The sequence below is a fragment of the Aquarana catesbeiana genome, linkage group LG02, assembly GCF_042186555.1.
Source record: "Aquarana catesbeiana isolate 2022-GZ linkage group LG02, ASM4218655v1, whole genome shotgun sequence".
Taxonomy (NCBI): Eukaryota; Metazoa; Chordata; class Amphibia; order Anura; family Ranidae; genus Aquarana; species Aquarana catesbeiana.
In genome coordinates, this window is record NC_133325.1 from 284,286,419 (window position 1) to 284,303,945 (window position 17,527).

Sequence of the window (17,527 nt, forward strand, 5' to 3'; positions counted from 1 at the left end):
AAAATATGCCTTACTAAAATATTATGCTGTTATCTCTGGCATATCTGCATATCATTAAGGGCATGAGCGTGTAGCAAAGTAGGTTACAAGACAAGTGATACCCTGTAACTGAAAAAAAAACCTGATTGCTGTCATTAAACTTCTGTTAAATAAACACAACCCTGACCTACTTTACAATGTTCTTACGTGTGTAAAATTGCCTTTAAACTATAGATCTTCACTAGCAAAGTGACAGTTTTTCACTTCTTATTTGCTAAGCAATCATGACGTAATTTGTGCTCAAACAAGGAGGCAGAGGCAGTTTATACGCCTGTAATCAAAGCTTGCAATAAAATGCAAACCGTCAAGCTGGACACACTAAAAACAGCAGCTGAGTCGCAATTGCCCTTTGAGCTCTCGGAAAGTGTGCCTTATTATAAATGATACAAATAAACAGCTTCTCGTTAGATAATGTGATTAAATTATGCTGTTATCATTTGTGAAGGGTTACATTTGATGGACCTAGATCTATTTTTCAAACTAAGTTGCCAACTATATTTAATTATGCAACTGTATGACCTATTGTTTGTCCGCCGCTCGAAAAATCCACATCACTTACTAATTTTCCAATTAAAATGTAACAAGTTTGTTTGCAATGTATTTCAGGCCTAATTACCTACTGTAGGTCTGCGTATTGTAGTTAACACAATGTTAAAAAAAGAAAAAAAAAGGTTTAGCGTTCAAAGAACGAGCGAGAACTACAGTAATTGCAAACCTAGTAATGTATTGTTAAAGATGTTTTTATGTTCTGATATTATTTTTAGAAGAATTATCAATTTTTGTGACATCTTGGGTTTTACAACACAAAACTGCTTTGGCTAGCATTGTGGATCTGTAGGGAAGACAGGATGAGCTGAAAGTAAAGCCTTCAATAAATTGGTGATCGGCTGAAAGTAAAGCCTTCAATAAATTGGTGATCGGCTGAAAGTAAAGCCTTCAATAAATTGGTGATCGGCTGAAAGTAAAGCCTTCAATAAATTGGTGATCGGCTGAAAGTAAAGCCTTCAATAAATTGGTGATCGGTTGAAAGTAAAGCCTTCAATAAATTGGTGATCGGCTGAAAGTAAAGCCTTCAATAAATTGGTGATAAGCTAAAAGTAAAGCCTTTAATAAATTGGTGATCAGCTAAAAGTAAAGCCTTCAATAAATTGGTGATCAGCTAAAAGTAAAGCCTTCAATAAATTGGTGATCAGCTAAAAGTAAAGCCTTCAATAAATTGGTGATCAGCTAAAAGTAAAGCCTTCAATAAATTGGTGATCAGCTGAAAGTAAAGCCTTCAATAAATTGGTGATCAGCTAAAAGTAAAGCCTTCAATAAATTGGTGATCAGCTAAAAGTAAAGCCTTCAATAAATTGGTGATCAGCTAAAAGTAAAGCCTTCAATAAATTGGTGATCAGCTGAAAGTAAAGCCTTCAATAAATTGGTGATCAGCTGAAAGTAAACTGTTTAATAAATTGGATATCGACAAGTAAAACATGACTATGAGTATACCAGTAACTTTCTCCGGTAAGGTAACTTGTAGTCACCTATCCAGTGCATCAGACATATCCCAGCATTATTCTATAGGGAACACAAGTATCATCCATAATGCAATGGTCTTTTCAATACAACTAAGCACAAATCGATACCCAACAACCGCCTGACTTAGATCTTTGAAATCTATTACACCATTCTCTTTAGGGTAATAACAGGATAAGTTAATCGGGCTAAAGAGGAAACTTTAGCCAAGAATAAATAAATTGCATTGTTCTCTACCTCCACCGCCACAATCTTAAAGATAATTACTGATTTAAAACAAAGTGCTTTACCTGAGTGAGGTTTACAGATAAGAGGCTTGGAGATAATTACAACAGATAATGTAACAATTAAACCCCAGCTGAACCAAACAAGAAAGATAAAAGAGAATCTATATATCTAAATCGCAGTCTCTCCTGGATGTACTTGGATGTCGGTCACTTAGTTGGGCCTAATGTGCTTTGCAGGTGTCAAAGCAATGTGAAAGGATAATGAAATAAAGGTGGTCGCATTAGTCCAGCAAAAGTACGGGTGACCGAAAAGCCGAGGTAAGTGCTTAGCAAACTACTTTAGGCCGAGCTTATGTTTCTCCAGCTTGGAACTGTAATTGAGAGGGTTAAAAGGGCCATCCCAGGGGAAAGGGCTCCTAAATAAATTCTTGTCTACAGCAGTTTACCAGAGGCTGAGATATGGTTTCAGCGGGTGCTTTGTTCAAGGGCTGGCTCAGTTGTCCCTTGGAAAAGGGGACCATTACCTCCGCTTTATGATCCTGACAAAATGCGAGGAATGTGCATGCAAAAGCAGTAACAATTCCACCCCTGGTGCTTTTGCCTTTCTCTCTATTCTATATTAAAACCGACAAGATTAACCTAAATGCAAACTGAAGAGCAGAGTTCAAGGGGGTATTCACATGGCAGTGAATGTTCATTTGTTTACCTACAAAACTCGACTCAAGTATACAATGGATGGCTGTCTAGTGTAAGTATGCAAGTGAGAAGTCTGCTTCCAATAGACTGGCCACATCACGGGTTATTAATACATCTATGCTGCTCTTGTTTGTAAAAGAAGGGTACTGATATAACATAAAAAATACACAGGAAAACGTAGGATTCAATTAGAATTCAAAAAATAAATCATCCAGATGTAATCTGAACTGCTGTGCCGCGTTTCTATTTTTATCTAATGTGCATCAGAATATTAGCCAAGCGTAAGTAACGCAAAGGCAGTGGCCTGACATATGCACGAAATGTACATGTTAATGGCACTACTGTGTTTTCTCCAACGTGCGCCCAAGATTCTGCATCTAACATGAAAGAGATGTTGTTTCATAACAATATCGCTAGTGACAGCCGACAAACTATGAAGAATGTATTTATATCTTGTGCAGTTAATCAAGCACAGCCCTGTTTAGTCATGAGTATAATGCATCCCCCATAATATTGCTTTCAAGGGCCAGAATAGGAAAGCAGAGGAGAAGAGGCCCTCAATCTTCTAATTACATGGAAGAGTGAGGATACATTTTTATAACTGGAAATGAAAGTTATTACCCTACTATATCCCCCATAGTCATAGATTTAATGCGCTGCTACAAAATCACTGTACCAAATTCCACATCTCATCTGAAAAGCAATGACATTCATATTTAATCACTGATCCCCAAAGTGGAAAATTACATTTATTATTAAATGATACTTTCAGCTAATGTCCACCTAATGTAAAAATATGACTGCCTGTTTTAATTCCCTTACAAGCCAATAGTACAAGCACGTACGATCTTCAATGGTACATTTCTTCCAACAGGAGAGCATATAAGTAGTCTACATGCTACTGTACAATACCCTGTAGGTGCCCATAGATGTCAGATGTTTCTCACAAAATCGGGATGGTTACAGTCAGATAAAGAAATGGCCTGCGACCTCTACGGATGCCCTCCTGACGCAACAATATCAAATCTGATTGGACAGGTTGGAATTTCTTAGCCAAATGCTATTGCTCCTGAGATCAGGCCAGCGCCAGAGACGTCAGATGAGTGTATAAATAAGCATGGTTCAATAGAAGGGGGTACATTTATGCCACAGATATTCTAAAGAACAATCGTTGGGTGGTCAGATCTTCCAACCAACATCTCATGTCTATGGGTGTCCTAACTCTCAGAAGAAATAGACGTAAACTCAATTTGCCATGATTAACAGGTAAACCAACCTTAAACACAGCCATAGCCTGCTTATTTACAAAGAAGACCCCCTATTTACAAAGAAACCTACCTATTTAAAAAATAAATCTACCTATTTACAAAGAAACCCACCTATTTACAAATAGACCTACCCTTTCTCACAAATCAACTTATCTATTTACAAATAAACCTGCCTATTCACAAACATGCACTACAGATCAGCAGAAGGACACAGCTTCAAGCATGACCTGAACAAGTGGTCTTTATCAAAGATTTTTCATTAAAAGCTGTCAGTATTCTGCCTCAGCAACCAATCAAATGTTACATTTCTCCATCTGCTATTTTCCCATGCAAGTTGATATTGGCTGTTCTGCAGCAACACAGAGAGTTCTTATTTCAGGCGGCAATGAGGCTCAAGAGTCAGTAGGCAAAAACCAACACGCTTATCGGCAGGACCCAAGCACTTTTGAATCTTTTGAATAAGTAAAATGATTGCGACTAGGATAAAAAGAACAGATCAAATGCTGGAACTTAGAGCTACAAACGGCAACATTAGGATTCTGGAAGCAGCAGGACTGAGCGATGTGCATTGGAAGACTGACCTCTGTAGGCCTGATTTGATCACTGTTCTTGAAATGTAACATTACATCGAACAAGTGAACCCAATGGATTAAGATGGAAGGAAGATTCTTACATTTGCCAACTCAGTAACATAATGTCACGGTTTGCAAAATACAAAAATAAAAAAAAATGTACTTTAAAAAAGTGACCTAATGAGAGAAGAACTATGTCATTGCAGGTCCTTTGGTGACATTAGACCTGATTAATGAGTGCCCTTAAAATGTACTCTTGTTGGAAATCATATTCCCTATACATGAAAGCTTGCTATTACACCACATTAAAATGAAAAGGTGAAGCCCAGTGCTTCCACCCCGGCTGTGCAATGTCAGATCCCTACTGTTCCCTGAACCTTCTACCAGGTAAGGGACTGTGTAAAATGACTTTGAAAGAAAACAAGCTCCAGGATCCAGAGACAGTGACTGAAGACTGCCTATTACTTAGACTTTTACATATCAGGAGTGAAGTAGGGGAGGGGGGGAAATCATAGAAAGGCCAATCACCTCTTCCACTCCAGACTCTTGGGGGTATCATCAATAGCAGCCTAATGTAAATGTTAAAGACCTTCAGTCTAGTGATATGCTGATAATCCTTGAGTACAGTTCAAAAGGGAGCTGGACAACCAACAGAGCGCACTCTTAACCTTCTGACTCCTAAAGGTCTCCAAAAACGATATGGAACCGTCACCTGGGACCTCTGATATCAGTGCTTTCAGGGGGCAGCGGTGGCAGAGTGGTGGGAAAATTTGAAGGAATTGAAGAGGGAGAGAGAGAGAAAGAGAGAGAGAGAGAGAAGGCACACATATAAGTGTATAGATCTAATAGAGAGAAAGAGAGTGAGAGTCAAGCCTATGAGAGAGAGAAAGAGAGAGGGGGAGAAGGTACACATATAAGTGTGTATATCTAATAGAGAGAGAGAATGATGCTACATATATAGAAGTGTGTGTGTATATCTATTATTGGAGAGAAAGAGAGTGAGAGTCAAGCCTATGAGAGAAAGAGAAAGAAAGAAAGAGAGAGAGAGAGAGAGAGAGAGAGAGAGAGGCACACATATAAGTGTGTGTATATTTATTAGAGTAAGAATCATGCTACACACATATATATATATATTAGAAAGAGAGAGAGTGAGCGTCAAGCCTATGAGAGAGAGGATCTCAAGCTACATAAATTGTGTGTATATCAATCTATCTACCGGTATTTGTGTGTGTTTTATATAGATATATAATTTTTTTTTTCCCCACTCGCATACATATACATTTCTTTCATTAAAATGTATATTTCTATCAAAAAAAATATAATATACATATATATATATATATATATATATATATATATATATATATATATATATATATATATATATATATATCAATCATGTTGTACAGTGCTGTGCAGACTGCTGGTGCTACATAAATCCCCTATGATAATAATAATAATAATATATAATGTATAAAATGATGTAGAATGTGTGTGGTTTGAGTATGTTGCTGATTCCGGATATGGGATGATAGATGTGAAGAATGAAAGGTGCTGTATATAGGATTATGTATAATATGAAGTGGTAGGGGTGGATGGAGGAAAGTTTCCCCCCCTGTATCCATGTCCCCGGGTGGTGTGAGTCCATGGATCGGACACTGACTATCTATGGAGGGGGTGATGGTGGTGTGAGTCCATGGATCGGGTACTGACTGTCTATGGAGGGGGTGATGGTGGTGTGAGTCCATGGATCGGGCACTGTCTATGGAGGGGGTGAGGGTGGTGTGGGTCCATGGATCGGGCACTGACCATGGAGGGGGTGAGGGTGGTGTGGGTCCATGGATCGGGAACTGTCTATGGAGGGGTGAGGGTGGTGTGGGTCCATGGAGGGGGTGATGGTGGTGCCCCCAGTTTCTCCATGGCTTGTGTGGTGACATCCTCCCCGGGGACACTGTGACCCCCCATATCACAGTGTATATTAATAATCGGGATGTTTGGGGGGGGCTCCCTGCACTCCGGTGACCCCGGATCTGACAAGGTCCAGGTGCAATGCGGCTCCTGTAGAGTGATAGAAGGACACCGCGCCGGTCTAGGTTGGCGCTCCACACACACACATATTGGGGGGTACTTACTTGGGGTTGGAGGAATTCCAGTAAATGGGGTCCAATACTAAGGATTTGGAGATAGCAGTCCTGATCAACAGGATCCAAACTCCCAGGCTGTACTTCCACACGGCGTCCCCTCCGAGGGCCATGATACACGGGGGGAAGGGGGACACACACAGTCCTATAATACGGAGACGAGTCGGCCCACAGCAGTCCTTCCAAGTCCGGACGGACGATCACACACCAACTCCAAGCTCAGCCAGTAGTATCCTCCTAGGGCACAGCATAACCCCACACTGAGCCACCGGGGAGCCGCCGTCATCCAGATCCTCGGGAAGCACCAATCCACACACACACACACACGTAGTCCGATGGAGATCCCCCCGTCTATGATAAGTCCGCTCTCCTCCTCCGACTCCTCCGCTCTATAACATCCGATCCGACAACTAACAGGGGACAGCGCACCGCTCTGTGCCTATAAACTCAGCCCGCCCTCTCCGAGTCCACACACTCATTGGCTCACGGGCCTCCGCCGCCGCGTCATTGGCTCACACGCACGTCACTCAGACGAGAGGCTGAAGATTGTGTGTGACAGGTACAGACCTCCCATACATACAACATACATACTACATACATACATACAAATCAACTCATCAGCATCCTCAGTGCCCCTCATTAATATTCATGACGTGACCCGGACACTTCCAGCAACTATTACACATACTCCTCCTATCCCTCCACATACAAAGACTCACTGTGTCTGTACTACAACCCTCATCAGTGATCACATTAACATTAGAAAGTGTCACACAATACCTCCTCTGATGAGTCAATGGGACTACGACCATTGTTATAGTCATGATGACATCAAGGGTTAAAGGGATTGTCCATAGGGGTGATCAGATCAACTCCATCACTGGGGTCATCTCACCCCTATCCTATCAATTATGATGAGGATCGATCCATAATCACCATCCCATCTCACTGTCTGATCTATGGCTACATAGAGAGATTTACTAAAGGAGAACACCTTCCACTGACTTCAATGAAGATGGATTATCCGATAACATCTAATCATACAAGGTCCCTATTTATAACAATCTCTATATGTGTACATCACACATGAACATATAATGATCGAACGATATACAATGCATTAGATATAGGAATATTAAATGATGGGCTCATATACAAAGAGTGGACATAGGAGTATATAATAGTGGATTCATTTAGAAAAGAAGAGCACTTTTTATTGAGTTTGATAAAGTTGTAATAACTTCCAGAATCTAGTCAGAGGAGCTTACTGTTCATAAATGTCTGTATATGTATACCCCATGCATAAATGTATAGCGAAGGGCTTATTTACAAAGGATTGTACATAGGGATATACAGTATAATGAGGGACTGATTTACTAAAGGATTGTACATATATACTATATAAAGATGGACTGATTTACAAAGGATTGGACATAGGAATATATAATGATGGACTGATTTACAAAGGATTGGAAATAGGAATATATAATGATGGACTGATTTACAAAGGATTGGACATAGGAATATATAACAATGGACTGATTTACTAAAGAAGAACACTTTTCATTGAGTTTGACAAAGTTGTATTGTCGTCCAATATCTAGTCAGAGGAGCTTACTAGTTATAATTTTCTGTATATGTATACACCATGCATGATTGTGTATTCATGGACTAATATACAAAGTATTTAACATAGGAATGTATAATGATGGGCTGATATACAGTGCATTGTACATAGAACTATATAATAGTCTACTAAAGGAGACCACTTTTTAATGAGGTCAATGAAATTGTATTATCTTCCAACAGCTAGTCATAGGAGTTCACAGTTTCTGAATATCTGTATATGTATACACCATGCATGCCTACTGTATATAATGATGTCGTGATTTACAAAGGCCTTTATGTAGGAAAATATAACAATAGAATTATTTATAAAGGAGGGCACTTTTCACTGAGTTCAATGAAGCTAGGGATAGAAGCTTACTATTTATAAATCTCTGTATAGGTATACTATACACCATGTATGAATGTATAATGACGGACTGATATTCATTTTCACTTAGTTTACTGAAGCTCCTTAGGAGTTCTATACTTCTTTATATGAATTTATTTTATTTATTATGGGTTTTTATATAGCACTAACAATTTACGCAGTGCTTGATTTTACATATATTGTACATTCACATCAACTATCTGTATCTGTAGATGCCTCTCATGACTATGTATTGATGGAATGATTTAAAAAGATTGTCCATATGCATATATATAATGATGGAGTGATTAATAAAGGAGAATATTTTTCAGTGAGTTCAGTGAAGGTGTATTATCTTCCAGCATCTAGTCATAGGAGTTTGCTATTTATAAATAGCTTTATACGTGTACGACACCCATGATTACGTAATGATGGAGTGATTATCAGTATCTATATAGGTATGAATATATAATGGTGGAGTAATTATCAGTATCTATATAGGTATGAATATATAATGGTGGAGTGATTATCAGTATCTATATAGGTATGAATATATAATGGTGGAGTGATTATCAGTATCTATATAGGTATGAATATCGAATGATGGAGGATTATCAATATCTATACTGTATAGGTATGAATATATATTGATGGATTTTCACTTAGTTAATTATTTAAAATATGTATTTTATTTTTCAGAGATATATCTATAGATATAGATTTAGATATATCTATATCTATATATATAGATATATATCTATATATATAGATATAGATCTATATCTATATCTATATCTAGGTATAGATATATCTAGATATAGATATAGATATATATCTATATCTATAGATATGTATATATATATATATATACATATCTATAGATATAGATAGATAGATAGATAGATAGATAGATAGATAGATAGATAGATAGATAGATAGATTATATATATATATCTATATTTATCTCTAATATATTTAAAATTTATCACCAACAACTTACGTAACACTTTACATATACTGTACATTCACACTGAACATGTTTATATGTACGCACCATGTATAAATATATAATGATGGAATGATTTACAAAAGAGGACACTTTTCACTTAGCTTGCTGAAGCTGTATTATCTTCCAATAACTACTCCTAGGAGCTTCCTATTCCTAAATTTCTGTATAAGTATACGCCAAGCATGAATATATAATAATAGACTGATTTAAGAAGAATTGCACATATGAATATATAACAACGAACTGGTTTACGAACATTTGAACGTCTGAATATATAATAATGGACTGATTTACAAAAAATTTGCCAAGCAAGCCCATGTTCATTTTAAAAAATCAATTGTATACAATGGGATTTATAAAATAGGAAGTGAATGCCAGCCTAAGCAAACCTCACACATAAACAGCCAAATTAGCCAAAAACTAAAATATCACGCCTCTAAAAAAATATAATTGGAATATGTTCATTACAGCTATTTATATAGTGCAAACAATTTACGCAGCACTTTACAAAAAGATTAATGAATAAAGTATTGCACGCAAAAGGGAAAACAATCTAATATAAACATTATGTCTGAAATGGACCCCTAAATTTAACCCCAAACTTTCATTTAACACACATACTTAACCTAACCTTAATACCTTAATCTGTTCTATCCCCTAAACCCTGCTCTAAACATAAATATACCCCTTAACCTAACCCCCAAGGCCTAAATTACACTTCAACCTACACATAACCTTAAATATAAACCTTAGCCCAACCCATAAAGAGTAAACGTCAACCTAAAAAATAACTAAATATATATATATATATATATATATATATATATATATATATATATATATATATATATATATATATATATTATAGACTAAACCTAGCCTTAAACAATAACTCAACCCTCAAACCCACTCCTTCATTTCATTTAAATACAACCCTAAACTGACCATAACTGTGAATAATGTAACGCCTTAACCCTAAAATTTACACAACCAGAGAAATTTATCACATTGTTATTATAATTATCTTATCAGTAACAGCCCAATAATAGAACTTTAATTTCCTTGTGCCAAAATACATGATGGCCAAAAATTAGTAAAGAAACTCTGTGTCCAAATATTGTTTGGAAAACTAAGGATCCAGTAAATCATTACATGTACATGTATATACTTTTGTAAATAATAATAATAAATATAAATATATATATATATACACTGTATCTATCTATCTATCTATCTATCTATCTATCTATCTATCTATCTATCTATCTATCTATTAAATAAACAAGAGAGAGAAAGTATGAGCATTTGAGCATATATACATATATAAAAAGACACATCTAAAACATTTATAGAGAGAGTTCATGGCATATATTCTTCCAACAGTGCGTAATACAGTGTGTCTAGACTGTGTAGTACATTTCTAGTACATGATGAAGGAATGCAGTGTGTAGAAAAGTTGATTATCACAGATAACCAGATTACAGGCCATGTACATAGCAGTGATGAAGTGACAAGTTGGCTTCTCTGACCTCTGTAATACACAGACTCACATAGACTCTTCCCTAGAAAGCTTACCACAGCGGACTGCCTAGATGTAAAGGACAGTATGGCCATTAGAATGTCCTGCATTAAATTGTAGTGTATATATACATATAATATATTCTGTATATACATTGCTCAATAAAATATAAGACTATGTCATTCCCTGGATTTTACAGAAATTCTGTTGAGAGGTCCCTTATACACTCCAACTTGTGATATAGCAGTAAGTAACCTGCCAGTAAATGAGCCCCAAAGCTTTGGGAAATTGCCTATTTTGCGCAGGTCGGCAAGGTTGGCAAGCAGAGTGCTTGTTGCAGGAGGATGGCGGCTGTGGAAATAAGGGCACAGCTCTGTCTATACACTGTATTAGGGAGCTCTAATTACTGGCAGACATCTACACAGCATCCATCTCAGGCACAAATCCTTCCATCTTTAACCTGCTTTCTAGGGTTAGAGGAGACAATCTTCCCTGGAATGAAGGGATAAAGAAGTGTAAGATTGAACAAACCAATTCTTACAATGTCTAGATCCTTTCTTGATGTGTCAATGGCTTGAGAGCAGGACAACGCCAAGAAACGCATTTTGTTGCTCATAGAAACCACTCAGCTGTATACTTTCTAAATTATAAAAAAAATCTTAGAATCTTTCTGCTTCGGGCAATCATTCCACTTAGGTCCTGAGAAAGCGATAGAGGTAATGTCACAATACACGTGGGGCCCTTACTGAAGATACATCCCCTTATATGACACCCTCATTAATAAAGTATCATTTGCTTTCAATGCTTTTCCATATGAAAGCCAAACTCTAGAAATTAGACAATATCTACCCTTGCAAGGTTGAATGCGCATTTAGTCTGCAGTGATAAGGTGTAATACTTACCTTATTCCCGGGCTCTCTTCATTTATGCACTCCTGCAGTTGTCCATTTGCCTTCTCCATGTACAGTGCAGGGTTAATAGCCCTTCATTATACACAATGACACAAAGGGACCGCCAGCAGCCCAGGGCTTTGGGTAGAAGAGAGAACAGCACAGGCGCCTCCCGGACCAAGGGAGAGGGGATGTATTACACCTTACCTTTGAAGTGGGGGGAACTGAAAAGGTAGATTTTGTAAATTCCTGGAGTTCAGCTTTAATTAAAAAATGAAAAGGTGAACTAACACCCTATACCCGTCCCACTACCCGGCCCCTGATGTACTTACCTCCGCAGGTGATGAGCTGTCGCTGCCCACACGGCCCAAGGATTTGAAATATCTGCTCTTCTTCTCCGTATTTCTTTGGGCCTTCTGGGACTGATCAGAGCAACTCCAATTGGTCAAAGTGCTGGCACTGACCAATCAGAATTGCTTGGATCCTTTCCAGAAGCCCCAAAGAAAGAAGCAGAAGAAGAGCAGATATTTCAAATCCTTGGGCCGTGTGGGCAGCGACAGCTCATCATCCACGGAGTTAAAGTGGAAGTAAAGGCAAATCCTAACTCTAAACCCACTCCCACCCCCATTCTAAGTGTAATCTATCTAACCCTGTAAAGAAAAGATTGCTGTACTTACCTATTCTGAAGCTACTCCGGTCTGGTCTCACTCTGAGCTGTCAGCGGTGGCTTCAGTGTGTAGGAGAGGCAGCCGATAACAGAAGCCCAATAGTAAGTCTATGGGTGATGTAACTTTCCAGCCGTTGTTGGCTTTCTCCTGCACACAGAGGGCGCCTCTGGATTTTGGACCGCAGCGGCTCCAGAATAGGTATGTATAGCGATCTTTTCTTTACAGGGATAGATAGTTTAGGCTTAGAATGTGGGTGGGAGTAGGTTTAGAGTTAGTTAAGTTTTGTCTTTACTTCCACTTTAAGAGCCCTTTCACACAGGCAGCACGGGCGCGTTAGCGGTAAAGCGCCGCTATTTTTAGTGGTGCTTTACCGTTGTTTTGGAGGCGCTTTTCGGCCGCTAGTGAGGCGCTTTTAACCCCCACTAGCGGCCAAATAAAGAGTTAAAAGTGCCCGCAAAGCGCTGCTGCCCATTGATTTTAATTGATTTTTCTGCATGGAACGCATCTGGAATGCGGCAAAATGCTTAAAAAACGCATATGTCCTAAATAGAGATGAAAAAAAAAAAGAGGGGGGAAAAAACGCACCGGAATGTATCAAAAACGTGCATGTAGAAACCAGTGGCGGCCGCTCATGCAGGGTGCAGCCCCCCAGTCCATGTGCCTGCCCCTAATCTACATGCGGGGCGCCGGACGCATAGCTTCCAATGGGGGTTTTTTTTTTCAAAGCACATGATTAGAGCCGGAGGCTGTAATTTGGCTTCAAAAAGGGTGGGCTCTGGGCACAGTGAGCCCACCCAGTTGTGTGACATCCGTGAATTAATATTCGCTAACGTCTTCCTATTTCTCCTCCTGGCCAATCGGGAAGGAGGTCCTGAGACCCGATTAGGCCGGGAGTCCTAAGACCCGATTGGCCGCGAGTCCTAACTCCTGATTGGCCCGGAGAAGCGACTGCCAGGATTCGGGAGGAGACACAGAGGGGGAAACCACTGAAGCTGCAACCTGGATAGGTTAAGCACGGAGCTGGTGGGGGGGCCTGGTGGGCGCGCTATCGGTGATCGATCGAGTGAGCGCCGGTGGGGGGTGGTTGGTTGGTTGGCTGGCTGGGGAGGCCCCCCAAGAAAACTGAGCACTGTATCCGGAACACAGAAATTGTGGTGTGAACTGGCCCTCAATGTGAACCCTCCACCTAATTTAGCTTTTGATTTCTTTCATAGCTAGCAAGTGCATAGCTCCCAACTGTCCCTGATTTGGAGCAATGTCCCTCATTTTGGTATGATCTATAAAGTTGTATATAAAATGCACTTTTTATCTTTCAAAAAGTGTTTCCCAGTGCTAAACCTTTTTTTCCAAATTTTAAATTGCTGCATTTGTAAAGTTTAAAAGCCAATATAAAGGAATAGTAGTGGTAAAAAAAAATCCCTTGAGAATTTAATTAACCTTTTTCTTGGGTTAATTCTCCTTTAAGGGGGTGTGGCAGGGGGCGTGTCCCATGCCTACATACATTTTGCTGGTAGGTATTTCCATCTCGAAATGTTGAGAGGTATGCAAGTGGATCGGTTGTGTTGAAATTTGACCGATCGCTCCTGATCGCGATCAAACATTTGTAGTGTTGGTTTATTAAAACCGAAGAGTGCAAAATCTGGTGCATGGGAGCCAATCAGCTTCTAACTTCAGCTTGTTCAATGAAGCTTTGAAAATAAAAGCTGGAAGCTGATTGGTTCTTATGCAGAGCTGCACCCGTTTTGGTATATCAATGTGTGTGTATCAGACAGATGACGGTAGTGAATGTAATGATGGAGTAGAGTGTGTGGTCAGTTATGATCTCATAGTGTGTCCCAGGCTCTGTACAATGTCACACGTCCTGTTCTCATTATCAGGACCGGCTAAGAGGTTCCAACACATCCCTCTGAAGAGGGTCGGACCTCTAATCTCCCTGAGCTAAGAGCACAAGATAGGCAGCCTGTGTTCTCCGCACACATCACTCTGCTAATGGCGACGTGACCCGGAGCTCTACACATGGAAGGAGACACTCATCTCTGCTCCGAGCACAGCGCTGGGGGGAAGGGGACAGACAGGCTGCTCTATATACAGCTGCAGCACTGAGCGTCCCTCTCAACACACGCTTTTTTTTTTTTTGCACGGAGTCACAGCGCCAACTAGCGGCCGCGGCGCCATCTCCCGAGCCGGCCTCTGCGCCCTCCCCTGGGTCCTACAACCCGCCGGTTACCTCTTCTGCAGGCCATGTACAAGGCAATCTGGGTCCTGCTTATATTACACATAACAAACAGGCTGATTTACTATACAAGTGGACAATCCGAGTCTGAACATTTACCTAAAGTCATATTAACCAACTTCAACCCCACTTCATGACCAGGCCATTTTTTACTTGCGCGGCGATCGTGCGACGCTGTACCCAAATAAAATCTATGTCCTTTTTTTTCCCCCACAAATAAAGCTTTCTTTTGGTGGTATTTTGATCACTGATCAACAATTTTGAAAAAAAAAAAAAAAAAAAACAATATTTTTTACTTTCTGCTATAAAACATATCTGGTAAAATAAAAAAAAAATAAACAAATTCCTTTATCAATATGCATTCTGCTACATATTTTTGGTAAAAAAAATCCCAATAAGCATATATTCATTGATTGACCAATGAATTGACCAATCGTTTTTTTATACATTTATTTTTTTGGGACGTGTTTTATAGCAGAAAGTAAAAAATATTGTTTTTTTTTTTTTTCAAAATTGTCAATTACTTAACTTTCTGCTATAAAACATATCTGGTAAAAAAAAAAAAAAAAAATTCTTCATCAATTTAGCCCAATAGGTATTCTGCTACATATTTTTGGTAAAGAAAAAAAAATAGTTTCTTCATCAATTTAGCCAAATATGTATTCTGCTACATATTTTTGGTAAAAAAAAATCCCAATAAGCGTAAATATTGATTGATTGTTTCTATCGGGAGAGGTCAATGTGAAAATAAATGGTTTATATTGAAGCATATATGGCCAAAATATATATGTCCCCCCCCCCCCCAGCACGAAAAGGATAAACTGGCAGTGGAATATCAGAATTTTAGGTTCTATTTTTGCCGCCTCAACCTCCGCAACATCTCCAAAATACGCCCCTTTCTAACCAATGACACAACAAAGCTCTTAATTCACTCCCTGGTCATCTCTCGCCTCGACTATTGCAACTCCCTCCTCATTGGCTTACCTCTACATAGTCTATCACCTCTTCAAGCTATCATGAATGCTGCTGCCAGACTCATCCACCTTACCAATCACTCTGTGTCTGCCACTCCTCTCTGTCAATCCCTCCACTGGCTTCCGCTCGGCCAAAGAATTAAATTCAAAATACTAACAACTACGTACAAAGCCATCCACAATTTAGCCCCCAGCTACATCACTAGCTTAGTCTCTAAATACCAACCTAATCGTTCTCTTCGTTCTTCTCAAGACCTCCTGCTCTCTAGCTCCCTCATCACCTCCTCCCATGCTCGCCTCCAGGACTTTTCCAAAGCCTCTCCAATCCTATGGAACTCCTTACCCCAATCTGTTCGCTTATCTTCTACTTTATTAGCTTTTAGACGATCCCTGAAAACCCTTCTCTTCAGAGAAACCTATCCTACTCACACCTAACAACTGTATTTTCATTTTTTCCATCAGCTCACCCCCCACAGTTATTACCTTTTGTTTCCACTTGAGCCTCCCTTCTAGATTGTAAGCTCTATCGAGCAGGGCCCTCTGATCCCTCCTGTATTGATTTGTATTGTAAATGTACTGTCTGCCCTCATGTTGTAAAGTGCTGCAAAAACTGTTGGCGCTATATAAATCCTGTATAATAATAATAATAATAATATACTGTACACAGCTCCCATTCTCTGTATATGATCAGGAGCTCGAGGGAGAGACACCTGATCATGTGACCACTGTGACAGCCAATCACAATAATCACGTAATTAAAAAGTTTACCCCTACATTAAGACCTATTTAGAGGGCCACTGGGAGGGGGTGGAGAGGGGTTAAAAGTTGAATGAGAGAAATCAGTTGATTCCTTCACCACTCCAAACAGTGTAGATGGTGGAATCCCCCTTGCAGTGATTGCATTCATCAGCCGAGGGAGGGGGAGGGGGGTATCTGTGGCTGCTAAATACCTGAACAGAGACTTCATCTGATTGAGTGCCGTCATTGATTAGCTGACACTTTTTTTCACTTGGCTCCTTCAACAAAAGTACAGGATGCCAACCAGGCCACCCACAACTTGCATTTCAGTAGCCAAAATTCCAGCAGTATATGGCCAGTAATAAAATGCAGCTTACCAATCATTAGATGTGGTGACTGCATTCATTTTGTTGTCTTAGACCAGAGATATGCAATTAGCGGACCTCCAGCTGTTGCAAAACTACAAATCCCATCATGCCTCTGGGTGTCATGCTTGTGGCTGTCAGAGTCTTGCTATGCCTAATGGGACTTGTAGTTCTGCAACAGCTGGAGGTCCGCTAATTGCATATCTCTGTCTTAGACTCCCCCCCCCCCCCGTATTCACCTGATGATCCGGTCAGTACCACACCTCCTTTATTAGAGTGACCCAACTCGGGAAATGTTACCATGCTGCCCCCCCTCTGCAAAGTGCTGCCCTAGGCCTGGGCCTTGTCGGCTTAGGCTAGGATACAGCATTGTATTGAGGTATGAACATGTACTACAGACCAGTGTTCATTTTGAAGTAAAATTTCAATTTAGTTTCAGTCATAGTCTTTTGACTAAAATAGCATTTTAGTTTTAGTCCCATTTTAGTCTTTTGACTAAAATGCCATTTTACTTTTAGTCGTATTTTAGTCATCTCAATTGTTTTAGTTTTAGTTGTATTTTAGTCGACTAAAATAGTATTCATTTAGTCGACCAAAATGTTTTAGTCGACGAAATGAACACTTCTAGCAGATTTAAATACACTAACAAATTTAGCCCAAACTCCGAATATAACTTTGTAAGCAGTTATAGCAAA

The 17,527-nt window shown here is 39.4% G+C and overlaps 1 protein-coding gene across 1 annotated transcript in view; it reads right to left on the reverse strand.

Moving 5' to 3' along the window:
• EFNB2 (ephrin B2) overlaps positions 1-6,902 on the reverse strand; it is a 57,400-nt gene extending 50,498 nt beyond the window's left edge. The window contains exon 1 of the mRNA XM_073614468.1: positions 6,453-6,902. Coding sequence (XP_073470569.1) covers positions 6,453-6,574 — 122 coding nt within the window. The 5' untranslated portion in view covers positions 6,575-6,902. The remainder of the gene's footprint in view (positions 1-6,452) is intronic.
• Positions 6,903-17,527: the final 10,625 nt, after the last annotated feature.